This window comes from Microtus pennsylvanicus, chromosome 5 (genome assembly GCF_037038515.1).
Source record: "Microtus pennsylvanicus isolate mMicPen1 chromosome 5, mMicPen1.hap1, whole genome shotgun sequence".
NCBI classification, from domain to species: Eukaryota; Metazoa; Chordata; class Mammalia; order Rodentia; family Cricetidae; genus Microtus; species Microtus pennsylvanicus.
The window spans coordinates 73494211-73521397 of record NC_134583.1 but is presented as its reverse complement, the minus strand read 5'-3'; the positions used below and the strand labels follow the sequence as shown (position 1 = coordinate 73521397).

The window sequence follows — 27187 nt, the reverse complement described above, 5'->3', positions numbered from 1 at the left end:
CTGTGACTGGAAAAGCATGGGATAAAACTGGATTCTCTGAACATGGCGAACAATGAGGGCTGATGAGAAGCCAAAGGACATTGGCACGGGGTTTTGACCCTACTTCATGTTCTGGCTTTGTGGGAGCCTAGCCAGTCTGGTTGTTCACCTTCCTAGACATGGACGGAGTGGGGCGGACCTTGGACTTTCCACAGGGCAGGGAAACCTGACTGCTCTATAGACTGGAGAGGGAGGGGGAGAGGAGTTTGGGAGGGGGAGGGGGAGAAGGGTGGGAGGAGGGGGAGGGAAAGGGGAGGCTGGGAGGAAGCGGATACTTTTTTCCTTTTCTCAATTAAAAAAAAAAGTTACAGGCTGTTGTGAGCTACGCCATGTGTACTAGGAATGGAACCCAGGCCCTCTGTCCCAGTTGCATGTTTTATTACAGAACAGTTCTGCTAGAGGTCATGATTAGCGTGGGTAGAACTCCACTTTGAGCCCCATTCTTCCAGTCTTGGGGGCCCCTGATCTTTGCAGGAGCCCACTCAGGTCTACAAATCCCCTGATTTGTATCTGCTCTCCCTCAGCTCTGCAGCCAGGCTCAAGGACAGACAGTTTACTCCCTGGAAGCCAACTTGCAGGATGCTTCCAATTTTGACCAAGTGGTTGTTTTCTAGAGGGTGTTTGTCATTGTATGCCAGCTCACATGAGGCTGAGAAATGGGGGATCACGTGGTTTCCCCTAAGCATTTTGAAAGTTAAAATCTTTGTTAAGTTATACTGAAAGTTCTTTCTTTTTCAAATAGCTTTCTGACCCCCAGTCTGAAAGTCTCTCTCTGTCTCTCTGTCTCTCTGTCTCTCTGTCTCTCTCTTTCTCTCTCTCTCTCACACACACACACACACACACACACTTCAATATAAATATGAAATAACATACATAGACTAATATGAGAGCATCCAACACAGTCCTCAGCTGACAGGGTCTTCAGAGCTCAGACAAGCAATGTTAGGGGAAAGCCACATGCTTTCCAGTACTAAGAAAATCCCATTGGCCTTCTCTCCTTAGCGTCACAGTGAAATGTGGGCTCTTAATGGAGGAGGGAGAAAGAAATTCTGCTTTTCAGACCTGTGCTGGATTTATAACCATGACACAACACAAACTGGCCTTGATTCTTCTTGCCTGTGCAGAAAGAATCTGGCCTTGGAATGAGTTGAAAAGTCAAAAATGCCAGGGAGTGAAATGGGAATGAGAAAGAGAGGGATGTGTGTGTGTGTGTGTGTGTGTGTGTGTGTGTGTGTGGTGTGTGTAGGAGGTATTTTAAATTAACATTTCATTTTGTTGTTGAAATAACCAAGTAACATTTCCGAGTTTTAGAAATAGTCTCCATTTCAGGTCCCCTGGTCCCACTTCTTGGTCATCTGGGCAGCTACTGCAAAACGCTTAGCAGGTATTTCTTCTGCTTTCCCCGTCCTTCGTTCCTTCCTTCGTTCGTTCGTTCGTTCCTTCCTTCCTTCTCATGTCTTTCAATAGTTTTGCTTGTTGCTTGGTTTATTGTATCCACACATGTGTGTGGAGACCAGAGGATGACTTTGCGTGTCCTCATCTATTGCCTTCCACTTTATTTTATTTATTTACTTATTTTTGAGGCAAGCTCTCTCAGTGAGCCCAGAGCTTGCAATTTTAGCTGGACTGCCTGTCCCGTAAGCCCTTTGGATCTACTTGTATTCCAGCACCCTGCCCAGCGCGCAGGTTCCAAGAACACGCTGTCTTGCCTGACTTGCCTGTGGGTGCTGGGGATCTGAGTTTCCCGTGCTTACATAGCAAGTGCTTAGCGCACGGAACCATTGCCCCGGCACATTCTGCTGGTATTTTTAAAGCCGTGTATTCTGGTTTAAATGGTCTCCGTGCTCATTCTAATCATTTAGTTACCACTCACTGACTTTCTATTGCACAAGGGGAGGATTTAGGTTATTTACCTAACTCCTCAAAGGGTTAGTCTTGCCAGTCTCTTCCTCTCCTCCCCCTTCCCTCTGTCTCTCCCTTTGTCCCTCCTTTTCTTTACCTTTTCTTTCTCTCCCTTTCTCCCCCTCCCTTCCCCTGCTCACCAGAAGTTACAGCAGGAATCTTTGCGAACTTATTTCTCAGCTTTTACAGAGGTTCACGCTAAGCTCTGATCTATGGACACCTGGGTGGCCAGAGAACCACAAGTTTATTTTCCTTCATCGTGACGCTTTTGCTCTCATCAGAAGTTAATAGTCATTTTCCTTTTCAGCTTTCCTGGTTTCCTTCTCTCCTTCATCCCAAAGCTTCACAGTAGACCTGCAGATCTCCTCTGATATAAATCTGTGTGTATATGCGTCAGAGATGTGTGTATGCATGCACACGTGCAACAGACACAAAATCGCTACCAACAATTCATTGTTTCATTTTCTCCTGGGGCCATGTGGCCCGTCTTTAGAACTCTTTTGTCAGGCCCAGCTCTTGACCTTCCTTTTTCTTCTTAGAACTCCTCTCTCCATGAGTCTCTGTTTTTTTTTTCTTTGTTTTGCTGCGGCACGCCTTCTAGAAATGGAGCATTCTGGCTCTTTGAATGAAATGTGTTTTGTTGATGTCACCCTGGATGGGCGCTGGGAAGTGAGTCTCCCTGAGAACTGCTAACGTCTTTACTGAGGGGTAATACCCCCTACTACAAAGCTCCCTCATTTGAAATGTGCAGTCCTGTGGGTTTTTATACATTTGTGAGATTGTAAATCATTACTACAATAAATTTTATAACATGTTTGTTTTCCCAGAAGGAAATCCCATCCCATTATCTCTCGGAATTCCCACTGTCTCCCATGCCCCTTTTCCTGAAGCATTACAATGACTGATCCAAGACATCTGTTCTTGCAAACGTTTGGCTTTTACTTCCTCAGTACAGTTTTCCACATCATGCCGATGTCCCTTGTGCTAAATACTGTACAATGTTGTACCTTATTGGCACTTGATGTGACCCAAAATTATAAAAATTTGTGTTTTTTCAGTTCTTGGAAATTTGAATATATTGTTATTATCATTAATGTCAAATCTAATTTGTCTTCCCCTCTTTCTCTCCATTCTGTCCTCTCTGTTCTCTTCTCCCTCTCTACTCTTACCTTCTCTTTTCTCTCCTTCCTTTTATCTATTCAACCATTTACCCATCCATCCATCTACCCATCCATCCATCCATTCATCGACCATCTATCCATCCATCTATCCATCCATCCATCTATCCATCCATCTACCCATCCATCCATCTATCCATGCATCCATCTACCCATCCATCCGTCTATCCACCCATCCATCTACCTATCCATCTATTCCTCCTTCCTCTCTCTCCCTCCTTTCCTCCCCTCCTTCCATTTTCCTTCCTTCCCCCTTTCCCACAGACTCTCCATATAGCTAAGGCTGGCTTGAACTCACTACAGAACCCAAGTTGGCCTCACACTTGTAATCTTCTTGCCTTTCCAAGTGTATGTATCACCATGCTTTATCAGCCCATATTTTTGAATTATTATTGCTTGCTTATTACTTTAGCTTTCATTTCTGTTGCTATGACAAAATACACCAACGAAAGCAATTTAGTGGGGGAAGGGTTTATTTGGTTCATAATTCCAGGTTCCAGTCCACCATTGTGGGATGTCAAGGTGGCAGGAACATCACATCCATAGCCAAGAGCAAAAAGCAATAATTTAACTCATGCATGCTTGTGATCAGTTCTGTCTTTTTGCTCTTAGACAGGTCAGGATCTCTTGCCTAAGGAATGGTGCTACCCACAAGTGGGCAGGATTTCCCACCTCAATTAGCATAATCAAACTAATTCCCTATAGTTATGACAGGCCAACCTAATCACTGATACTTTTCCAGGCAATTCTATACTGTGTCAACTTGACAATTATAGCTAACTATCATATGCATCAAACCTCCTGCATTAATGTTTTTCTTTCTGACTTAAAAATGAAATTGCTAATAATATTTCCCTAGTTACTTCTTGTCTGTTCATCATATCTCAGCTCAAGCACAGCCCTTCCAGAAGGCACCCTTTCTGACATTTCCCATTTTCAAATTCTCTTTTTCTTAAATTAATTTTTTTTAAAAAAACTATCTTTTCTCATTTTACATATCAATCCCAGTTCACACTCTCTCCCCTCCTCCCGCCCTCTCCACCGTCTCCCCTTGCCCCCCATCTACTCCTCAGAGTGGGTAAGGCTTCCCATGGGAAGTCAACAAAGTCTAGCACATTGCCTTGCCCTTCCCACTTTAGCTATTTCTAGACTGAGCAAAGTATTCCTCCAAGGAGAATGGGTTCCAAAAAGCCAGTACAAGTAGTAGGAATAAATCCTGGTCTCACTGCCAGTGGCTTCACAGTCTACCCCAGCCATGCATCTGTTACCCACAACATCACAATAGCATTTCAATAACTAATTGAGTAATTAGTGATGAGGCCTTGCCCTCTACTAGACTATGGCCTCATAGGTAAATTGGGCAAATGTACAGATACATCCTGATGAAGCCTGTATTATAGAATATCCATTCTGATATTCAGAATGCCTTGGCCCCTGTGATCTCAAGTGGGATTGATTTGAGGGCAACTCTCTGGGGCTTGATTTCCCTCCCCCCCATATGGACAAGTATTTGATTCTGTATCAACAAATGTGGTTCTAGCATAGCATTGTCAGGTCCGAGCTTCAGTCCATACTTTGTGAAAGACAGATTTGGAATTAGTCATGGTGATGCGTGCTTCTAATCTCAGCACTCAGAAAGTAGAGGCAGGGGGATTCGAAGTTCTGTGTCATCCACGTAGTGAGTTTTAGGCCAGTCTGGCTACATGAAACCCTCATACAAAGGGAAAAAGAAAAGAAAACAATGTAACAATTTCTGGTAAGCATACAAAACAGGTTAATGTTCATGGATGTTTAAAACATTTGAAAATACATTGTCTTCAAATATTATGAAAAAAATACATTATGTTACAGCAACCATTGACTGTGTGTGTCTTTAGTAACTGAGCCACATTCTGTAAACTGCCTTGGTCCTCACCTTTCTCTCCAGTCCCATACCTACTTCCAATTCCTGCCTGGACTGTTAGGTAAATATATGGGAGCATCTCGACAAAGCCTGTATTATCCAATATCCATTTTGGTGTTCAGAATGTCATGGCCTCTGACAATTTAGTTCCTTTACTGATAAATCAACACTGACATTTTCCCTGGCCTTAAAAGAGTTTGGAGCAGATCCAGTAGAGAATTCCACTTCATTATCTAAATTGCTCAGAGTGGGGCAGGTCATTCTGGGCTCTAGAAAGCTTTCCTATGCATTTAGCAGCTCTAGTGGCATCCTTTTCCCCTATTCCCCGGGTGCCCCACCCCTCAGGTGTCTTCCCAGTCTTTACAATCATGACCACCAGGGATGTCTCTAAGCATTGCCAGTTGTCCCCTGAGGGACAGAGCCACCCCCAGCAGAACACTATTGCTGTGCATACAGGCAGGGTCGCTTCTCAGTTGAAATCAGTTAGCAGTACCTACCCACACTCCCGCTGACAGAGGGGAGCTTTCCACTCCTCACAGTATGGGGACACACTCTCGTGGTTAGCAGAAGAGCATACTGAACCTTGAGCTTGGGCTTGGAAGAGTTTTTAAAAGTCCCCAGTGTCTGACCTTACGACCTGTTGGTTCTTGCCAGTTGGGCTGACTCTGGGTCAAAAATAGATCATGCCTCTTCCAGGAACCCAGCTTCTGACTGTAGGAAGGAGCCAACTGCTTTGAGAAGTACCAGGAAATTTTAATCACAGTAAGTGGATCCTGAAGGCAGGCACGGAGTTGTCAGGTGGGGCTGAATTTTCTCAGTGTTTATTTGAACTCTAATGTTCTCTTTAAGAGGGAGGCTGGGGGATGGGATGTGGTGGGGAGGGTGGAGTGACCTAGTTTTCCCTGGCTGTGGTTTCTTAGCTGAGGCTTAAGGTTCCTATTTATTAACCAGATTTAGGGAACTATTGTTTTATCCTATTGTGGCCAGGCTGGCAAGATGTGTCCAGACCTCAGGCCTGTGCCGGGAGAGAAGGGATGGAAAATGAAGCCAGAGTTGAAGTGATGTTCCTATGGCAGCAGACACCCTCCTATAGGACACCACATGCTAGTCCCCAGAAACTGGATATGCTGCTGCATTAGTTACTTTTGTCATGGCTGTGATATGTTTGACCCCTTAAGGACCTGAGGGTTCCTTATGGTTCACAGTTCCGGACTATGTGCTCCTTGCTGGGGAAGGTAAGGATGCAGGAGCATGAAGCAGCATCCATGGAGGAAACAGAGAGATGAATGCTTTTTGCTTTTTCTTTTTCCTCGATCTAGGACCATAGCTAATGAATTGATCTCTGAGTTAGTGTGGGCTTTCCTACCTCTATTAACTCAGTCTAGAAGCTTCTTTACAGACATGCCTAGAGGTTTGTTTTCTAGGTGATTCTAGAGCTTATTGAGTTTACAAGCAATGCAAATCATCCAGTAACCTTATACGACAAAAGTGATTTTGATGAGGAAATTAAGGATCATAGGTGGAGAGGGCACCCCAAGTTATCCAAGCGGAACCCTACCTTATCATAGAGATTTGGCGGAAGAATATTCTTCAGCTGTGGGCAGAGGACCAGTGCCTGCTGAGTGAGCATGGTCAGAGAGATACCATGTTGCTGATTGGTCAGAGAGATACTATGTTGCTGATTGGTCAGAGAGATACTATGTTGCTGATTGGTCAGAAAGACTATGTTGCTGGTTGGTCAGAGAGATACTATGTTGCTGATTGGTCAGAGAGATACTATGTTGCTGATTGGTCAGAGAGATACTATGTTGCTGATTGGTCAGAGAGATACTATGTTGCTGATTGGTCATAGAGATACTATGTTGCTGGTTATCAGAGAGATACTATGTTGCTGGTTGATCAGAGAGATACTATGTTGCTGATTGGTCAGAGAGATACTATGTTGCTGATTGGTCATAGAGATACTATGTTGCTGATTGGTCAGAGAGATACTATGTTGCTGGTTTTAATGACAAGAAAGGGGGCCACACCAAGGGATTCGGAAAGCTGGTGGGAGCTGGGAAACAATGGATGGTGGCTCCTTTGGAGTACACAGGGAGACAACCCTTCAGACACATGGACTTTAGCCCAGTGGGAGCGGGAGTCTAATCTACTTGTCGGAACTCTGAAGTGATGTCTGTGTTGCTTAAGCATCTGTGACTGGGGTAAGTCATTGCAGGAGCTGTAGGCAACCCATACAGCTCTCAGAGGTCTGCATAGGTCATCACAAGCAAGCAGAAATCCTCAAATTGGGTACTGATAAGCAAACATGGCGGAATAGGTATTGCATCCCTGTTTTGCAGGGAAGCAAACACTCTGGGCCTACAAGATGTGAGCATGTGGAAAGCCATGTTTGTACGAGCCATACTACAGGCTCGCCCTCTGAGACTTATAAGCCTGAACAGAAAGTTACATCTGGGGTCATTCGGAAGGACTAATAGTCTGCTTCTTATAACATTATATGTATATTCCAGTTTGTTCTTTCATGGAAAAAACTGAATGTAAGAAATTATAAGAGCGATTTCATCTCCCGTGCACTTGAGCCCCTGAGATAACACTCAGGTCTGCAGGAAAGCAGAGTGGAAAATGTAGAAGGGACTGGGGAACCAGACTTCCCTGAGTCTCTTGATTCATCCCAGGCATTGCTATTATAGTGTGGCGGTTGTCTCCACCTCTTAGTCGGCATGGTTACCTCAGGCTACATTAGGGAATTGCTGCTTTGTTGGTGTTTCTCAGTATGTTCTGATTACTTGGCCAGGGCTCATAGAGGAGCTTAAGGACACCACCCTTAACCCTTGTTCCCCATTAGTTTCCAAGTTTATCAGCCTGGACTGGATATGTCACCCTTATAATAAGTACTATATTGAAGCTGCAAGATGTAGCCAGCCTGTTCCTATCTTGGCCTTAGCTGTGTTTTCCACCTCTTTGGACCTCCGATAAGACTCAAACGTGATAATGGGTTGACTGATTTGGAATCATGTGGAATCACAGCTTCCAGCCTCGCTCAGGCTTAGCCACTGCCACACCTGAGGATCGCTGGATCTCAGGCTAAATTATGAGCAGGATTTCCTTAGCTGGCTATTAGAAGCCCTTCCTTGAAGTACACTATGAATGCAGGGGGCCTAAGGGCAGGGAGAGAGGTGGGAGTCTGACTTTTCGGCTGGAATGTCTGAGTGTCTGTCCTATGAGCTTCTATTTCTCTCACTCCCTTTTTCCTAGAAGGCCTCTGCCTCTTCAGCCACATGAGGGCAAATGGAACTTTCCTGGGTACCCAAGGATTCTGACTCATGATGGCAGCTGCCTTGTTCTCAGATCCAGATTCTCAGGGAAGAATGCTTTGTTCCAGTTTGGGACAAATATTTACTGTAGGCCTGTCAACTATGATTACCCTGCTTTCTGTTACAGGCCCATCTTTAGGATGCAGGGTCACCCTGCCTTAAATACCTGTGACTGAAGGTGACCATGCAGAAAGGCGATTCTCAGAAAGGGTAGGGATGACTACGCAGTGTTTGCATTAAAGAGCACACGCCTCCGATCAAAGAGTATTTTACTAGGGCTGCTCTTATTCTGTACACATATTTGGATATTTGAAGTTCTCACCTTGTAGTACTGAACTTAATCGATGCTATGTGAGAATCTGAGGAAATTTCAGGAAGATCTAAGTCTCGTGCTGTTTTATGTGTTTCTGTAAGTGCTGGTAACTATGTTGTGACGATGTATCAGCCTCTGCTGGTGTTTGGAGAAAGGCGCATGGCTGTCAGGTGATTGAGGGATGCTGATTGTGGGTTTAATAGGACAGCATTTTTGACTGAGAACTGCTTATTCTGTAGGAATAATTAGATTGATCTCTATGTGTGAATTTCTTATATCTATTTGTGTATGTATGAATCCCATCTTTTATCTATTTTAGACAGGTTTTAGCCAGTGTTCTCCCAATGCTGTCTTTCTTTCCCTCTGCCTGGCCTCTGTGTGGGACGCTGATGAGGAATGCATCAGGCTTCTTCACAGTTCTCTTATCTTTTTGTTTTCTACCTCCTGGTCATTTAGTGCTGTATTCTTGGTAACTTCTTCAACTGTATTCCTGTTTGCTAATTCTCTCTTTAGCAGTTCCTATTCAGTACTCTCAATTTATCTGCATATTTAATTTCCATGGGATTTTCATTTTTCCAAAGTTGCTTTGTTCTTCAGATCTAACTATTTATTTTATACTAACCTATTTCCTTTTGCTGTTTTTACTTCATAATTTATTTCTTTAAATATGTCATGTGTAGAAGTGGCTTAAACCAGGAATTAGATAACCAGAGTGTTGAATTTTGAGTCTCATGTTCTACACCCTTGACCTCCTTTTGCATCTGTAGTTCAGAATAATAATACCAATGTCATTTGATTGTCGTGAAGAAAAATGAGTTAATATTTAAAGTGCTTAGGAAGGTATCTCATGTGCTAGACACAGATAAACAACTTTAGAATTGTCTCACGCACTAGAAATTCATACTTTGGGTTTTTACTTTTTTTATGGGCTGGTGACAATGTGTGATGTGACCCTCTCTCGTCATTCTGGCCAGAGCAGTGAGCCATAGGCATCAGTCACACAAGCTTGTGCAGCGACAAGACTCTGCAGTGTGCTGCGTTGCTAAGGTCTGATGTTCAGGAGAATCAGCCTATGATGGATTTTCCTAGGACCCAACCCAACTGGAAGTAGATGAGGATTTGTACTTAGCAAACCTGGATTTAGGAACCTTAAATGTATCATGTGGCAGTTCCAAAGTCTCCATTTCTTTTGGGTCTGAATTTGTTGCCCTTTATTTCTGCTGCCTCTTTCTCATGGGGAGTATTTTGTAGCTGACTAATGAGATTTTAGAACCTTCTTTGTCTGCTCCCTCTCACCTAGGGAAACCTCCAAGGGCCTAAGAGAAAGACTCCTCTGCAGAGAGTTTGGTGGACCTTGCTGGGAGCTGAGTAGACACTGATGCACTCGGACTCTCTAGTGTATTTTCACTCCCTTGGAGAGTCTTGGGGGGAAGGTTTCAGGTTCAGCATCCCTAGCTTTTCATGGTTGGCAGGCTTCAAGTTTTGATCCTATCCATGTGCGCATTTCCCTAAAACAATGTTGGCTTGTTAACTTATACAATGCATAATCTATTTTTTTTCCTTTCAGCTCATATCCCCAGATCCCTGGAGATTTCTCATATTTACTTACTTGCAAACTCAGTGGTAACTTAAAACCTTTGTTTATCTTACCATGACCAGCATCCAGCTAACCTGTAGGGAAGGCCCTGCAGTAGAATGCCATAGTGGCCTAACTCCTTCCTCTGTGGTATGCCTTCCTATATTAAACCTGGTCTGATAGAAGGTTATTTGGAAGAAAGTGAGCTAGTGCCATTCAGGGGATCTTGTGTGTTTTATATTCTCAAATGAGTGAGATGCCAGAGCCCAGGAAAGTCAGCAGCACAGCCTCTGCCTTCTCCTGTGGTCTGGAGGCCTCTGACCCCATTGCTTCTTTGCTTGGACTGAATAGCTCTGAGTCAAGTCTGAACGTCAAGGTGGTTTGTGATATGGAATAATCCCTCTGAGGAAAGTGGAAAAAAAGCCACAGAAGGGTTGTGGTTGTCCAGGCTTCCCTGAAGGTTAGGAGACCAGGAAATAGGGACATTACGGCTCCAGCCTCCCACAAGGCTGGCTTATGACCACAGATGTGCCTAACATAAAGGAAAATTATGCCACTTTTTGTATTAGATGAGGGCCGTTTTCACTCTTTCACCTGCTGTGCATCCATCGTTCGACTGATCCAGCAGCTCCTTCCTTCTTCCCACCACTCTAGAACATTCCGTTCACCTCTCATCTTCCTTGTTAACCTTCAAACATCTTGGATTAAAGGATCCTGTATAAATTAGCTATGCATTCTCTGAGGTCCGAATGCTTCTATATAGTGGCTGAAAGGTCTGGGGCGTATGTACCACATTCCACATGACTTTAGCCTGTGGTGGTAAATTTTTTGTTTGTGCTTTAACAAAATAAAGCTTGCCTGAAGATCAGAGTACGGAGTTAGCCCCTACTTAGCCATAGGAGCTCTTAAACATAGGACACCCATAAACAGTCTTGCCCTACTACACTAGAGGGCATATCTTGCCTGGAAAATTGGTATTTTAGCATGCATGGTCCAGTGCTTGGGGAGACCACTGATGTCTTTTCTCCCTCAGGGGTGAGCCTGAAAACTTCTCAACAGGGAAGACGTTTTCTAGCAGGTTCAAGACCAGTCTCTCTGTGTTCTGCAATCAAAGGGTGTGGTGTCTTCAGCACTTGGGTCTTATTATCTAGTTGGAATGGGCAATCGAGAGCAATGACAGGAATCTTTGTTATCCTCCAGGACTCTCTGAGAATCAGGGTTTGGCCCAGTCCTGAAGAAAGTTTCCCTGTTCTTACTTCCACATCTCTCCATGGAAGGGGTAAGCATTTTAAAGGATGCGGCCCCAGTGATGTTTTGTTTTCTCACAGGAGCGACTGGGTGACGTCCTACAAAGTCATGGTGAGCAATGACAGTCACACGTGGGTTACTGTGAAGAATGGATCTAGTGACATGGTGAGTGCCCTCTCTGCTCTACTCATGCCATTGGTGCCTGGCTATGGAGCTTTGTCCTGTCCCTGGGGAGGTTTACCAATTCCGTGTAAACTCCAACCAACCAGGAGAGTCTGATGGATAGTGACCTCCTTTTCATGGTCCACAGCTGGGGTTGATGCTTCCAAGAGCCCTAACTTTTGCTAGTCACCTTGCATGATGACCGTCAGCATGGGATTTTTGTTACTCCCAAATTCAGCATCTCAAGTGCCACTCCTAGTGTGGCATCCAGCATCTCACACACTGACTGCAGCTCCACTTCTACATCCTGTCTCATGTCTACTTACATCAGCAGTCCTGTGTGCACCCGCAGAATGGAGCCATCTGGTCTACCCATGAAACCCGCTGCTGGGTTTCTCCATGAATATTTCCCTGCCTCTGGAATGCCTCCCATTCCTACCAGCCTAAGTAGCTTCCATGACTGTTGGGCCAAACAGAACCTCTCCCTGCCCCAAAGCTTGACCTGGTCTGCCTCCCAAAAGCCTGAGCTCTAGAGCATCCTTTTGCTCTCATGATAGACTGAGAGATAGGGGTTTCCTGGGGCAGAGTGCAGGGCTGATTTGTTTATGTACTCCTTGATAGGATTCTAAGGAATGAGTGAATTTCACGATGAAGATCTTAAAGTCCTTCCTCTTTCCCCTTGAGCATCAATAGATATTTGAAGGAAACAGTGAGAAGGAGATTCCTGTACTAAATGAGTTGCCAGTCCCTATGGTGGCCCGCTACATTCGTGTAAATCCACAGTCCTGGTTTGATAATGGGAGCATCTGCATGAGGATGGAGATCTTGGGCTGCCCATTGCCAGGTGAGTTTGCCTCCTGAAGTTCCAGCAAGGCTGTTTCCTAACGGGAGAGAAGTGCCTCTCTGAGATGAGTCAAAACGAGTCAATCCATCATTTTCCTGTGTTTGTTGTTAAATCTCTTAAACACATAGGTTATTCCAAAAGAAAAGGATAGGAACTTTTCATAATCCCCAACTCAGAAACACGAACGTTGGCAACACTGAGTCCTCTTGCCAAGGGTGGTTTTGCCTGTTGTAATTTTAAGATGTTTGTGTATGTCAGGGTTGACAGATCACTCAGTGCTATTTCTCAGAAGCAAGACAAAAGCGTCTAGCAGTCAGCTAGGGATGTAAATTGACGGTAAAGCATTTAGCAGTCAGCTAGGGATGTAACTTGATGATAAAGCATCTAGCAGTCAGCTAGGGATGTAACTTGATGATAAAGCACCTAGCAGTCAGCTAGGGACGTAACTTGATGGTAAAGCACATGCAAATGTGGAAGGCTCTGATTTCAGCTCTCAGTGCTATACAATATGTTTGACCTCGAGACATGTATTTGTCCTTACCACGCTTACTGTATTGGGTGCAGAGGCAGAGCAGGGGGTGGAAGAAACCTAACTGTGAGCATTTGCAGGGTCTCTCTCTCTAAAGAGCTGACCCTGGATGCCTGTCTTTTCCCTGAACGCTTGCTCCTTCTAGCCTAATGGTCTGAGTTTTCACACGTTGGTCTTTGGGTCTAACGTCAGGACATAGGCAGGAATTCACGTGCACCTTCTGGATCACGTTAGTGTCTGCTCCAGACAGGTTGGCCTGAGCTGGCATCTCAGAAAGTATCAGCTGCATCACTGGGAACCCAGGGAATGAGCATCCTCCTCCTGACCAAACATCTCCAGGAAGGCGGCTGGCCTAAAACTCTCCCTGTAGCACCTATGAGAGCCTGCAGGAATGTTGCATTCCTGTCTGTCCCCAGGCAGGTCACAAGGGACAGGAGCAGGAGCATCGTTTATCTCACCCAGCTTTCTCCCCCGCATCTGCTCACTCTTAGGCTCATAGCATAAACTGGAGCATTACCGCCTGTGGGTACCCAGTCCCGTTCAGTGAAGCCAGAGGCAGTCCACCACCAGCTCTGATGCTATCTCAGCAGTCACCCCGGCTCCACCACGAGCTTGCACTTGCTGTGTTTGCAAAGCATGTTTAATGCTACATTACTATTTTGCTCTCAGTCCTGTAATATGCGTGAGCTGGCTTTGCCAGCTGTAGGTGTTCAGAACATAAACCCTCCATGGGTGAGAAAGTCGGCTCTGTCTGCCTACATAGCAAATCCTCAGAGCAGACACATGTTTTGCTTTGCATTGTATGTTTGTTTGCCCTTACACATTTTCTTTTCACGTCTCAAAAGTGATTGCTTCCTGTCCTGGCTCACTTTGACAGTCAACTCGACATGGCATAGAGCTACCTGAGAAGAAAGTCTCCATTGAGGGGTCACCAAGATGAAGTGGGCCTGTGGGCAGCTCTATGTGGGGGGTGGTTTCTTGACTGTTAACTGATATAGGAGGGCCCAGCCCTCTGTGGGCAATGCTAGTCCCTGGGCTGTATAAGAAAACTAGCTAAGCACAATCCAGAGAGTGAAGATACGGGCAGCACCCGCCATAGTTCCCACTGCCTGTCCTTGGCTGTGAGTGGGCTCCCTGGTTGGAGATAATATTGCATAGAATAGTAAGTGGGTCTGCCTTCAAGTCCCTGTCCTGAATTTCCTCAACAATGGACTGTGACCTGTAAGTGAAATAAGCCCTTTGCACCCCTCAGTTGCTTTTGGTCACATCGACAGAATGAAACCACGAAAGACGGCATCTGAGTGATAGAGGGAGACTCTGTCTTAAATAAACAAAGCAAAGTAAAACAAACAAACAAAAGAATGAGCACAGAAGGACCCTTGGGGAAAACTTATTGGACCTAGAAAGAGGGAGAGTACCCTGAACAGCAAGTTCAAGGTGTTGGGGAAGGCAAGGAATGGAAAATCATTCTTAATAGAACACAAGCAAAACACACCTTGGAGAGGTAAGATAAATCCTTGGGACGGGGAGGAGCTGTGTGTGCAGACCTTGGTTCTTTGCTTTTACTGAAGAAACTGTAAAAATGACCCTTGTCTCAGAGAATGTGAGCCATGTGTGTGACAGCAGTGTTCCACTCCTTCAGGCCAATTAAGGGATTAACTGGTAATTAAGTATGTGTGTGTGCGCGCGCGCGTGCATGCGTGCGTGCGTGCGTGTGTGTGTGTGTGTGTGTGTGTGTGTGTGTGTGTGTGTGCGTGCTTGTGTGTGCTTGTGTATGGGATGTATGCATGCAATGTAGACCAGAGGGGGATGTCCAGTATGCTGTTTTGTCACACCTTGTCTCTAGACACAGTCTAACTCAGATCCTGGAGTGGGGTTGGTAACAGACACTTCTCAGTGACCCTTAAGAGGAAACATCCAACTTTAATTATTTGGGCTTAATCTTGTCCATCAAATAAGACTTGTTCTGTGTCTTAGAATTCAAGAAAGAGCAATAACTAACTAATGTCACCTACAGTAACAGCAAACTACTTACCAATTTGAGTTTATCCATTACCTTTGGGGCCAGTTTAGAACCCCTGTAGTTGGTTTGTCTTTAACGTTAGGAGCAGTTATAAGCAGCCAGTGACTTTCTCACGTCCCAGGACCAGCGCTGTTTCATTTAAACCAACCCATGGAAGGCCAGTGTGTGAACAGGAGTTCTAAGCAGCTTGGAGATCTTCATTTACAGTGTTTTAAACCTACCTCCTTTACAGCTTCCTGATTCTCTGCTTCCTGGAGTGGGCCCTGCAGTGAAGTTCTGCAGGTAGCTGCCTTTGTGGTCTCTGGGGTCTGCCTATCATTAACAGGGTGATTCTTCTCATTTTCTCACTCACTGATGAGTTCTTTTCTCTTTTTGGCTTCCATTTATCACTTTCTTAGGATACAAAAAACCCAAAACAAAATAAAAAAGCATTGTTTAAAGAAGGAAGGGTCTTGCTTTAATGGAGTCCAGTGCAGTGACATTTCAATTGGATTTTAATAAATAAAGCTTACCTGAAGATCTGAGAGAAAAACAGTCCCACTGGTCAGTCTTACAGATCAGGTAATGGTAACACACACCTTTAATCCCAGTAGCCATACTAGTTTGCCATAGAAACCAGATAGTGCATGCCTTTAATCACGGTGGTGCACACCTTCAATTCCAGTCCTAGAAAGGATTATAAAATGGGAGGAGACAGCGCTCAGACACAGTCTCATTCTGAGATTCCTGGAGGCAGGATTGCCATTTCGGACTGAGGTTGAAGTAAGAGCCAGTGGGCTGGCTGTTTTACTTTTCAGATCTTCAGGTTGAACCCCAATTTTTCTCTCTCTGCATTTTTATTAATCGTACTTCAGTCCAGACTTGGGAGGCAGCCGGTCACTACTTTGAGGTCACTGACCTCTGACCATGCTGTGAGAAAAGGACATTGTCTTCCAGGGAGCGAATGACCACCGATACACACATTGTCCAAGAGGAATGTGAACGCTGACCTTCACATGTCCCCAGCGCGGCTGTGGCAGCAGATAGCTACAGAGTTCTCTTCTTCCTTCTCTTTCTTTCCTTCCCTTCTCTTTCTCGTTGCCTAGCATCCCTGTGAGACCACACAACAGACAGTGACTCCGGCAGAAGAATTAGTAGGCCGGTGTGTCAAGAACAGAAGGTTGGAGGGGGTTAATGAGGTGAGTAGGCTGGATGAAGTGTTTTAGGTGCCATGCCTGGAGTCCTCTCTCCCTGTCGGAAAGGATTCCCTCAAGGAATTGCTAGGGTTTAGTACAAAGCATCCTGAAAACTAACCACGTGGAAAGAGGCAGGAGGCTGGCTTGCCAGAGCTCCATCTGTGCTAATATAGGCACAGAGATAGAATCAGTCATTCAGGACTTCTGCTTCAAATGCCGGAAGTCCTACTCAGACTCGCTTAAGGAGAAAAATTTGGTCGGCAAATGAAAATTGCGGGGGTGGGTGTGATGGACATTAGGCAGGGGTGGGGCTGATATCTCAGGGCCTACTTTCAGGGGTCAGGACTGTTGTTACCATCACTCCAGTTCCTGCCATCTGGGTGACCCCAGGAAGAAGAGGCTCTCTTCAAATCTGCTGCCACGGGAGCAGTCAGGGTCAGAACCTATGCCCTGGCCACCCTGATGAGCTAGGTCAGTTACTCCTGCTCACTATCCCTGAACTAGGTGAACTCTCCCTAGGGAGACGAGTGCCTTCTCTAGCAGACACAGGGCTTCATTCAGCCTTGTTCCTTTCCGAGCGTGAGATTCCTGGGGAGAGTTCAGTTCCTTGAAGCCCATTGGTGGAATGTTCTGACAGCCAAGGAGAGGGGGCACAAGTTATTTCCTCTTGAAGACCAGTGGGGATAGCTGCACTCAGAGCCTGGGTCTTGATCCAGGATCATCTCTGAGCTAGTGACTGGCTGGGGCAAGTGGGTTCACAGCCTGGACTTGGGTCACAGGCTTGTACCGGGTCTTATGGGACAAGACAGCTCCTCTGAACCATATGAAATGGGTACCGATCGAAAAAAGGAACTTCAGGGAATAGATGTAGATAGTTGATCGTGGGCTCTGAGTTCAATTCTTACTTTTAAAACTGAAAGATGGACTCTTAAGGAATTTTCAATAAGATTTTGTTCAGTCCAAGAAAAGACAAGTGAAGAAGTTTTTTTTATTAAATATAGACTTGGCATCGGGGCCTTGTCCTGGATCCTTCAACACACTGATTGGTCTCCAGAAAGGCTATTGTCTGATCAACCATTCTTTTGTACACAAGAGCTCTGAGCTTTTTCTTCAACCCTTTTCCACAACCTTGAAAGCCTAACTGGTGTTTGAAAATGAAAGGGGTTTTCAGATTGGAAAGATGCCCCTGAAGCTGGGGGTGGGTGCTGAATAGCTTTTAGAAAACAGCAAATTGAAGTCAGTGTCAATAAATGCAAAATTAAAACCAAACCCAAAAACTGTCACTCCTTACCTTTGCTTTGGAACCCATGGACCTGGAAAGCTTTCTCCAAAGGCATGGACCTCCTGTGCCCCAAGAAATAACTGGGACCTTGGCTGAGCCTAGATTGCCTTGGCTTTCTTGCCTGGAAAAAAAAATTCCTATCTCCCTCCTGCAAGTTACCGCCTTTCATGACAGCTGTTGTTTCTTATAGTATTGCTAGATCGTTCATGAAGATTTAACACTCTATTTGGTGTTTGAGTCCCCAGTGACTCTTAATTTGTTGTGTGTGGCCTCAGACTCCAAGGCTAAAGCCATTTGTTAGGGATTCCAGCAGGGCCAGTTCATGTGGCTATGTAAGTGGGTACTGACGCCGCCTTCCTGCCTGTGATGGAGTCACGGCTTGGCGCTCCTTACATAGAGCCTGCAGAGTCACCTAGGATTTTGTGAAATCGATTTGGCAGGGCTGAGGTAGGTCTATTAGGCAGCTGGTACTCCTAGTCTGGGGACTTGGGTGGCAGAGATGGCTCCCTACTGATCCTGACATCTCAGGGGTCCTTCTGCAACCCACTATTACCCCTGCTTCTAGAATGGGCCTTTGAGCGACTTGGGTGGATCCCAAGCTGTTGTGGGCTTCTGAAGTTCTGATGCTCTTGGCATGGGGTGAGGGTCTGTGCTAACTGAGGTTTCCTGACTGAATCCTCTAGTGGGGAAGTGTCAGCATGAAGACCAGGACCTGGGAGCCTCTGCCTTTCTTCCTCAGATGAGGACAAGGGCATCGGGGGTCCCTTCTTGTTACTCTCCTTCATGTTCTTCCTTTTCCCTGACCCAGTCTTCTGCGTCATCTTTGTTTTGGAATAATATACACAACATAATAGGAATTTAAAAGAAAATTCAAGTTCAGTGAAAAGGAAGCCAGGGCGAGCAGGCTATGCTCCCTGAACCAGAGCCGTAGTCCTCAGGGTCACCTCTACTACACTCTGGTCACATCTGCGAGGCTGCTGTGTCAATAAGACTTTCATATCTGTGACAAAATACTTGTCATAAACAACTTTCAAGGAGCAAAAATTGATTTCGGACCTCAGCTCCAGAGGTTTTTGGAGCATAGTCCTCAGCTCTGTTGACTTGTGGCAAGCGCAGGCTTGTGGCAAGATGGAATGCCACGGTTGCGGGAGCATGCGGTGGAGGAAGCTCTTACAGTAGACAGGAAATAGAGAGGAGGGTTCTGGGGATCAGGCAGAACCTTCAAAGTCACCCCTAATGGCCTAACTCCTATGGCTAGACCCTGCCTACTAAATATTCTACTACCTCTTTTAAAATATCACTAACTGGAAACATGAACCGTGAGAACATTTCCTATGCAAACTACAGCAGGTGCTTCTGTTCTAAATGTCATAGACGGAGGGCTTCAGGGCTGGCTGACCAGGAGCTCTTGACATCATTGGACTTCTGGGTCCTGCTGGTCACTGAGGTTGTGCTGGCAGTCCCCTCATGGTCAAGTGGCCCCACAGCCAGTTGGCAGTGTTTTGGCATCCTCTGCCTGGGGAGAGATTTATCACTGTCTTCTTGGCCTCCACTGGAGTGGTCAGAGCAGCTGGGTGCTGTGATAGGTGCAGCCTGGCCCTGTGGCTGGTGCCTGAGAGTTCTGAGGTGTCTGAAGAGGGGATTCTCACATGCCGGGCTTCTATTAGGAAGAAGGAAAGGGAACACTTCCCAGCTAAGAGACTAACAGTGGGTATATGCTTCCTAATGTCTCCAAGGATGCGCATGTGGTTTCGACCTTTATAACTACTTGTTTCTCAGTGATAGAAACCCAGGCACATGGGCTTCTACTGCTCTCTGTAAGCCGGCAGAGGTGATGCTGTTCTTTCCCCACTTACAGATGAAAAAGTAAGGCACAGGCTTCTCGAGGGGTTTGTCCAAGGCCATCCTACATCAAGTAGAGATTTAAGCCCAGACCTTGTGACTGTACATTCTTAACCTTGAAACAGTTCCAACTCCCACGTGCCTCCTGGTGGCTTGGCATGCTGAATGCACGTTAGAAGTTCAGCTTTCTGCCTCCACTGTCATCACGTAATCCAGGCCCCCAGAAGGGGCGCCATAGTCGACTGTGAAGAAATTCAAAACCATCTTTCTGTCCCTAGATCCTAATAACTATTATCACCGACGCAATGAGATGACCACCACCGATGACCTGGATTTTAAGCACCACAACTATAAGGAAATGCGCCAGGTAAGACCGGAGTATGGGTTTTCCAACCTGACTTTGTCGCAGATTAGCAAGGCCCGAGCCGGTAAGCAACCCGATGGGGCCTCCTTAGATAGGAAATGGCTGAAACGGGGCTCAAAGCTAAACTTTTCTCTCTGGAGCCTTTAGTTCCTAAAGGCTCTTTGTGTTTGAGTTGGGTCACCAGTTGAAGGATTAATTCATTAATATTAATGAACGTGGTCTTGAAGGTAAGAGGGCGCTTGTGGTAGAACAGAAAGTCTTCCCATGGGTCTGCATGCTGTGTTCCACAAGTGAACTCTATTAACATGTTCAATCTTTCTAAGAGCCTGGGAAGGTAGGGAATGTGATCACCTTCTCTTATAGATGGGAAACTGAGTCACCATGACTCAGTGTAGTGCTATAACCCTTTACCACAATATTTAGATTCTTTTTAAAAAATTGTTAATTGAATATATTCATTTATTTTACATCCCAACCACAGTTTCCCCTCCCTCCTCGCCTCCCATTCTCTCCCCCAACCTCTCTTATGCACTCCCCACCCTGAATCCACTCCTCTTCTGTTTCTGTTAAGAGAGAGGCAGGCCTCCCATGGGTGTCGACAAAGCATGGCATATCAAGTTGAGGAAGGACTAAGCTTCTCCTCCATATTATGGCTTGGTAAGACAACCCAGTATGAGGAATAGGCACCCAAAAGTCTGCCAACGTGTCAGGGACAGGCCCAGCTCCCACTGCTAAGAGTCTCACAAGTAGACCAAGCTACACGATTGTCATACACATATAGAGGGCCTAAGTCAGTCAATACTTAGATTCTTAGCTCAGCCTTGGTTGTCTGCTAGAGTGATGTGGGAAATCTATAAAGCATCTACACATGAGCCACCTCAGACCCAGTGAAGTCGAAGCCTTAGCAGACATGTCCTAGAAGTTGTCCTGTACAGCCAGGCCTGAGAAGATAGAGTTGGTGCTTTTAGGAATTCGAGCTCAAGTAGCAGGGAATGATGATCAAGTGGGAGTCTCCTCAGACTGACTCAGAGTTTCTGTAACTCTGAGCTGTGTCAGCCTGTGCATGCTGCCTGCAACATACCTGTGAGAACCGCGAAAGGGCAGCACCTGAGTGAGCTCACTGTCTCTGGTTCCCTGTTCCTTGTTCACACCCAGCATGGGCATTCCGTGCTTCCCAGGGAGACACAAGCAAATTCCTGCTCACCTTGGATAGGACACCGAGGACAAAATCTGATTTCACTGAAGTCAAGCTTCATGAACCAATGAGTGTATTGAACTTCCATACCGAACATGGGTTGGGGGATACTTACAGGAATGCAGGTGATGCCCAAGCAGCTGCACCAACAGAAAGTTTCAGCCCAGAATGAATACCAATTTCTCCATACCTAGCTGCGCATACAGAGTCCTTCCCCGACTTCACTTACCCTCCTGCTTTCTATACACCCCAGCACCTTCGAGATCACAAGGCTGCTTGCAGCTAGAACAGAATTCCATTCAGCTGACAAGCAGGTACAGGAGGGAATGGCTGGGCTCTCAGGTGACAATCCAATGACCCTGACCACTCCTTCAGTGAGGGGAGGACAACAGTCATTGGGCTGGTTCCTGAGGGTCTCTTGCAAGTCTACTGTCACAGCCGCTCTGTTGAGGACGATCATGACCTGTATGTCCAGAGGACAGCGCTCTACAGCAATGTGCTAGAAAGTATGAGAAGGCATTGGCAAGCCAAAGATTCTTAGCTATTCCAGAATCTGTTTGAAGACATAACGAGCAGAAATAACCTCGTGATTACATGGGCACGTAAGGACTCGCCAAAGGCTAGTTAATGTAGCTCGGAGGGAGGGCTTGCGGGCTGAAGGAAGGAGCCAGCAGCTCAGGACAAAGGTAAGAGATGTTTCTGAGATCGGACTCATTAGTCTGAGCTTCAGTTCCACGGAATGAACATGCCTGGCTTGTCTCCCTGTCATTTTACTTGAGCTACGTGCGGCTTCCAGACACCTGTCAGCACAGACGTAGAGGTGGGATGTGCTAAAGAACTCCTCTTACTGTCTTGCTCTTCAGAAGCTGAGATAATGTGGTTGGACATGAGGTTTGTGACTCATGCCTGCTGCTCCACTTTCTCAGGGTATTTTTATGAGTCTGCCCACCCTTCTGTCTTCGGGAGCACTGGCGGGTTAACCCAGCCTTGCTTGATGGGTGTTTTAAGGCATCTCATCAAGTCCAGAAGTGAGACAGCTAGCAATTCAGTTGGTGCAATGAACTTCAAGTGTACGTAAAGGGAGCTGAAGGCTTAGAGTCCCTGGGTGTTGAGACCTTGAAATAGTTGTCCCATGGGCATCACTGGGGTCCTCTTGGGAGAGCCGGTAGTATGTGCTTTATGCATGAGGTGACCATGATGATTACCACTCAGGAGATGCTAGAGCCAAGAGGACTCAGAGTCAGTATAGCCATCTTGGGCCCTCTCTGAAGTCCCACTGTCCCAAATCACTGAGTTGAAAACTGTCCAGGGAGTGTTTCTCAGTCCCAGTGAGTCAAGCCAGAAGCCATTACTATGTAGATTGTTGGTTCTTGGAGTTGGATTAGAAGACAGAATTGCTATCCCTTTCCCCAGATGGAGTCTTCTAGGTGGCTATAGAAAAATTTCTAGCTCAGGAAAAAGAGTTGGCTTAGTCTGCTACTGAGAGAGACTTTTCTAGCCAACGATAAAAAGAGAAGCAATAATGAGAAGGCAGTAAAACACGTGGAGATGTTCATCCCACTGTAAGAGGACAGCAGCGAGAACGTGTGTGGTTTCCATGCAGCATACGCCTGTAGAGCACTGACTTACACGGCTCCTATTCCAGACAGAGGGAGGGGGCAAGAGATGGCGAAGGCAGAGAGGAAGATGAAGACGATCCAAACATTCATATTCAAGGCAAAGAGAATTATGCCAAGAGAACACTGGAGGTCTTCTTAGTGTATGTATTTATAACTTCCTGGTTACTTATTTAAATGTGCATCTTCATCTCCTTCCCTTGTAATGATGGGGGCAATAACCCTGTCACTTATCGTAAGTCTGTAATATGAAAATTATGCTAAATGTGCTTAATGTCGTCATGACAGATGGGATGGGACAGATGGACTTGTTTGCCTGTGGCTGGAGGAAGCTTTGGTTATAGCTGGACCAGGTGATATTTGGATTTCTGGTAGATGCTAGCAGACAGAGAAGGAAGAAGCTTGATCTTCTTATCCAGACAAAGAGGCCAGCAATAACAAAGGGGTGGAGTAGGAGTATCGGGTGGGTACTGAAGAACACAGGTCCTGAGTGAGCTGCATTCCTTCCTATGTAGAGGGAAGGTTGGTGAGCCCCACCACAGGCCCTAGGAAAGGAACTCTCGGGATGGGGTGTGAGGGGAGAGGTATTTCTGAGGTGGGTAGTTGACCTGAGCCATCCGTTAAGGTGTATTTGAAGTAAGGTGTAAGACATGTTCTCACTGGGAACATTTTCTTAGTTAGAAAAGACATAGGTTTCCTGGGAAAGTGTATCTTTGTTTTGAGTCATGATATGGCTAGGTCCCAGATGTTCAAGGAATACAGGTTGTGTTGTTATTTAATATGGTGCAGGTAGGTAGCCGTTAAGGGTTGAGATAGGAGTTGCAGGGCAGCTAGTTGGCAGTACTGATGGTCAAGGAGTTAGCTGAGCCTGCCAGGGTGCTGTGTGTTCAGCCTGAGTGTGAGGACAGGTGATGATGGTGGAAAGCCAGAACAAGATAGTAGGTGTGAAAGTCCAGGCAGCCAAAGTTTTGACCTATCTTAGTTCTGACCTATTGCTGTGAAGGGAGAGACACCTTGACCACAGCAACTCTTAGAAAAGAAAAATACTTAATTGTGGTGGTTTATATTTTCAGAGGTTTCGTCCATTTCCACCATGGTGTGACATGGTGGTGTGCAGGCAGACAGTGCAGGGGAGGTAGCTGAGTGTCCTCCATCTTGACTTGCAGGCAGCAGGAATGTGGTCTGTCTCACAGGGTGCAGCTTGTGCATAGGGAGACCTCCAAGCCCACCTCCGCAGTGACACACTTCCTCCAGCAAGGCCACACCTCCTAATAGTGCCACTCCTTTTAGGAACCATTTTCTTTCAAGCCAATACATTTCAGTCCCTGGCCCCCAAAGACTTGTAGCCATATCATAGTGCAAAAATGCATTCGGTGCAACTTCAAAAGACCTCATAGTCTCTAACGATCTCAAACTTATTTAAATTTAAAGTTCAAAGTCTCTTCTGAGATTCATGCAATTTTATAACTATAATCCCCTGTAAAATTAAAGTATAAAAATAGATCACATACTTCCAACAAATAATGGCACAGGATATACATTGTCATTCCAAAACATAGGGAAGGGAGCAGAGTTAGGCTGTACTGGACCAAAGCAAGAGCAAAAACCAGCTGGGCAAACCCCAAACTCTGCATCTCCATGTCTGATGTCAAAGCGCTCTTCAAATCTCCAACTCCTTTCAGCTTTGTTGACTGCAACACACTTCTTTCTCTTGGGCCAGTTCCACTCCCTGTTAGCAGCTCTCCTCAGCAGGTAACCCATGACTCTGGCATCTCTAACATATTGGGGTCTCCATGGCAATCTAAGCTTCAACTTCATAGCTTCACACAATGGCTGCTCTACTAGGCCTCCATCCAAGGGAGACCCATGACATATGCCTCCTCAGTAGCTTTATTCCATAACTCCTTCCTTCTCTCCTTAACTCTAAAGCCGGAACCACAGGACCTAAGCTGCCAGGTTCTGCTGCTTACTGGGGCTGGAACATGGCCCCTTGTTTAATTCCATCTTCACCAGCTTTCTGTTTTCCTTCACTGCCTAAGCTTGGCTGTCCTTGAACTTGCTCTTTAGACCAGGCTGGCCTCAAACTCAGAGATTCACCTGTCTCTGTCTTCTCAGTTCTAGGATTAAAGGTATGCCCCACCACATCTAACTCTAAGTTTTTCCTTAGTTCCTTTTCACAAGTTCGAAATTTAACTGGGTGGGATCTTGCCCTGAAGTCACCATTCCCTTTGTTTCATTTCTTAATCTTATTATCTCCTTGAACACAGGATTTAGCTCCATTCCACTTCCTGTTCTTTCATGTCTTTTTAGATTGTACATTTTGAATTTTACCTTCCTCAGCTTGCCCTTTTTTATTATACACCTTTATAAACATGAACACTAATAACCACATGACAGAGTCTATACTAGGTTGTTGTGAAATTTCCTCTGCCAAGGGAATTAATCCAAATCTCTTCACTTTTGCCCGAGGCGGACTCTCCAGTCAAGGCCAAAATGCAGCCACTTCTTCACCAAAATATCACAAGAACAATCTCTAGGAAGCATACTAAAATTCTCCTCCTCTGAAACCTTTTGAGTGCCTCCCCCCCATAGTTTAAATCATTCTCAGCACCACTGTCTTCCATGTTTCTCCTAGTATGGCTCATTAAGTAGTAGTTAAACAATTCCACTGCCTTCCTAACCCAAACTCCCAAAATCTAATTACTCCAAACAGAAGCATGGTCAAACCTATCACAGCAATACCCCAGTTCCTGGTACCAGCTTCTGTCTTAGTTATGGCTTCTATTGCTATGAAGAGACACCATGACCAGAGCAACTCTTAGAATGGAAAACATTTAATTGGAATGGCTTACATTTTTCAGAGGTTTAGTCCATGATCATCATGGTGGGACATGGTGGTGTGCAGACAGACATAATGCTGGAGAAGTAGCTGAGGGTCCTCCGTCTTGACTTTCAGGCAACAGGAAGTGGTCTATCTCACTGGATGTAGCTTGAGCATAGGAGACCTCAAAGCCCTCCACAGTGGCACACTTCCTCAAACAAGGCCATACCTACTTCCAACGAGGCCACATCTCCCATTAGTGCCACTCACTTGCTTGGCCATTTTCTTTAAAACCACCACATGACCCATGAATTCTCACTGTGGTTTTCTCCCTCTGATAATTCCTTCTCCGTTGAATTAGAGGTAGTCTCCGAAGAAAGATGATGGAAGAAAACCTTTTCTGCTGCTTTAAACAATTTTTAAGGAATACTTCCATTCACTGGACAAGCATTCTTATATCAACAGAGAACCCCAAGTCTGAAGGATCCTCCATAAAATCACTGTACTGATGATTTGGCAAATTTTACATCTTTCTTACCTTGGTCTGTTCACAGATTAACAAAAGTCCAGAGAACAAGTAATTTCTAAACAATAGAAGTTAATTTTTCATAGTTCTTGATATGGGTGATCTAGAATCAAGGCATCACTAGATTCTGTATCTAGTGAGGGCTGCTCTCTACTTCCAATATGGTGCCTTGTTTCTGGGTTATCATGTGGAAGATGGAAAGGCAAAGCCCTACCTAGTTTTCTCCTGTCCCTTTATAAGGATACTCATTCCACTGACAAGGGCAGAGCCTCGTGACTTGATCACCTCCGAGAAAAGCCCTCACTCCTACACATTATGAAATTGAGTCTTGGATTCCACCTTGTGAATTCAGGGAACACATACACTCAAGCTACAGCAACACATTTTTTCTCTCTCCAGTGCTTGGACTTGTCTCCATAGGTTCTGCACGACTGTGATTAGAACGTAGCTCTGTCTTTGCCCCATGTCTCTCAGTTAGTGTTGGTTCCTAGCATCTCCCCACTCCTCACCCTCACTGTCTCCAGTGCTGCCACATGGGCTGGTGAGGGGCTGTATTCAGGGGAAGACATTTGTCTGCCTCCAGTGTGGAGGCTGTGACCTCTGGTGCTGGTTGCACTAAAGATCGAGGGTAACAGAGAAGGAAGGCAGAGCTGTGCTTGAAACTTAAATTTGTTGCCACTTAGTAATGGACTACCTAGGTCTTATTCTTGAAGAAATAATCTTTGGCCTGAACCCGAGACAGTGGCTTCCTTGCCAACCAGGACCTGCTAAGATCCTTGTCAGTGTGACCACACCAGGAGGGATGAGCATACAGGGCCTCGAGGCCAGTGGACTATGGCCATCGTTCACACTGCAGCAGGAGAAAGGGACACTTGCAGTTCTAGATTGTATTTCAGGACAGCGGAGTCCTTCCAACGGATACTGCCTGCTCACCACCCTTGCCAGGGTGTTCTTCGCCTGCTCTGCCAGTGCCAGAGTGTCCCTTCTGTTCTTAACTCATGGCTCTGAAATGATCCTCCTAGACCTTCCAGTCTTCACTGTCTATATGGTGCCTGGTAGAGAACGGAGTGCTCAGTAAACACAGGGTTGAGCGGGGTCCTCAGTAAACACAGAGGAGAGCGGGGTCCTCAGGAAACATAGAGAGAATACAGTGTTCTTTACATCAGGTTCTGGTGCCTGGGGATTGCAAAAACACCTTTCACCCAACCAATCAATGCTCACAACACCGGTCAGGGATGCAAGGCAGGCAACTTCTGAGGAGAGGATGCCACTGGTCCTCCATCCCCCTAGAAGCTGTTCTCCTACTAGAGAGCCTTCATTACATCCCCTGAT

The 27187-nt window shown here is 45.8% G+C and overlaps 1 protein-coding gene across 2 annotated transcripts in view; it reads left to right on the top strand.

Moving 5' to 3' along the window:
* The window catches only part of Cpxm2 (carboxypeptidase X, M14 family member 2), a 114196-nt gene that overhangs the window by 63927 nt on the left and 23082 nt on the right, over window positions 1–27187 (top strand). For both annotated transcript variants that reach the window (XM_075972538.1, XM_075972539.1), the window contains exons 5-7: window positions 11557–11641; window positions 12332–12482; window positions 19612–19700. In XM_075972538.1, the coding sequence (XP_075828653.1) occupies window positions 11557–11641; window positions 12332–12482; window positions 19612–19700 (325 nt within the window). The remainder of the gene's footprint in view (window positions 1–11556; window positions 11642–12331; window positions 12483–19611; window positions 19701–27187) is intronic.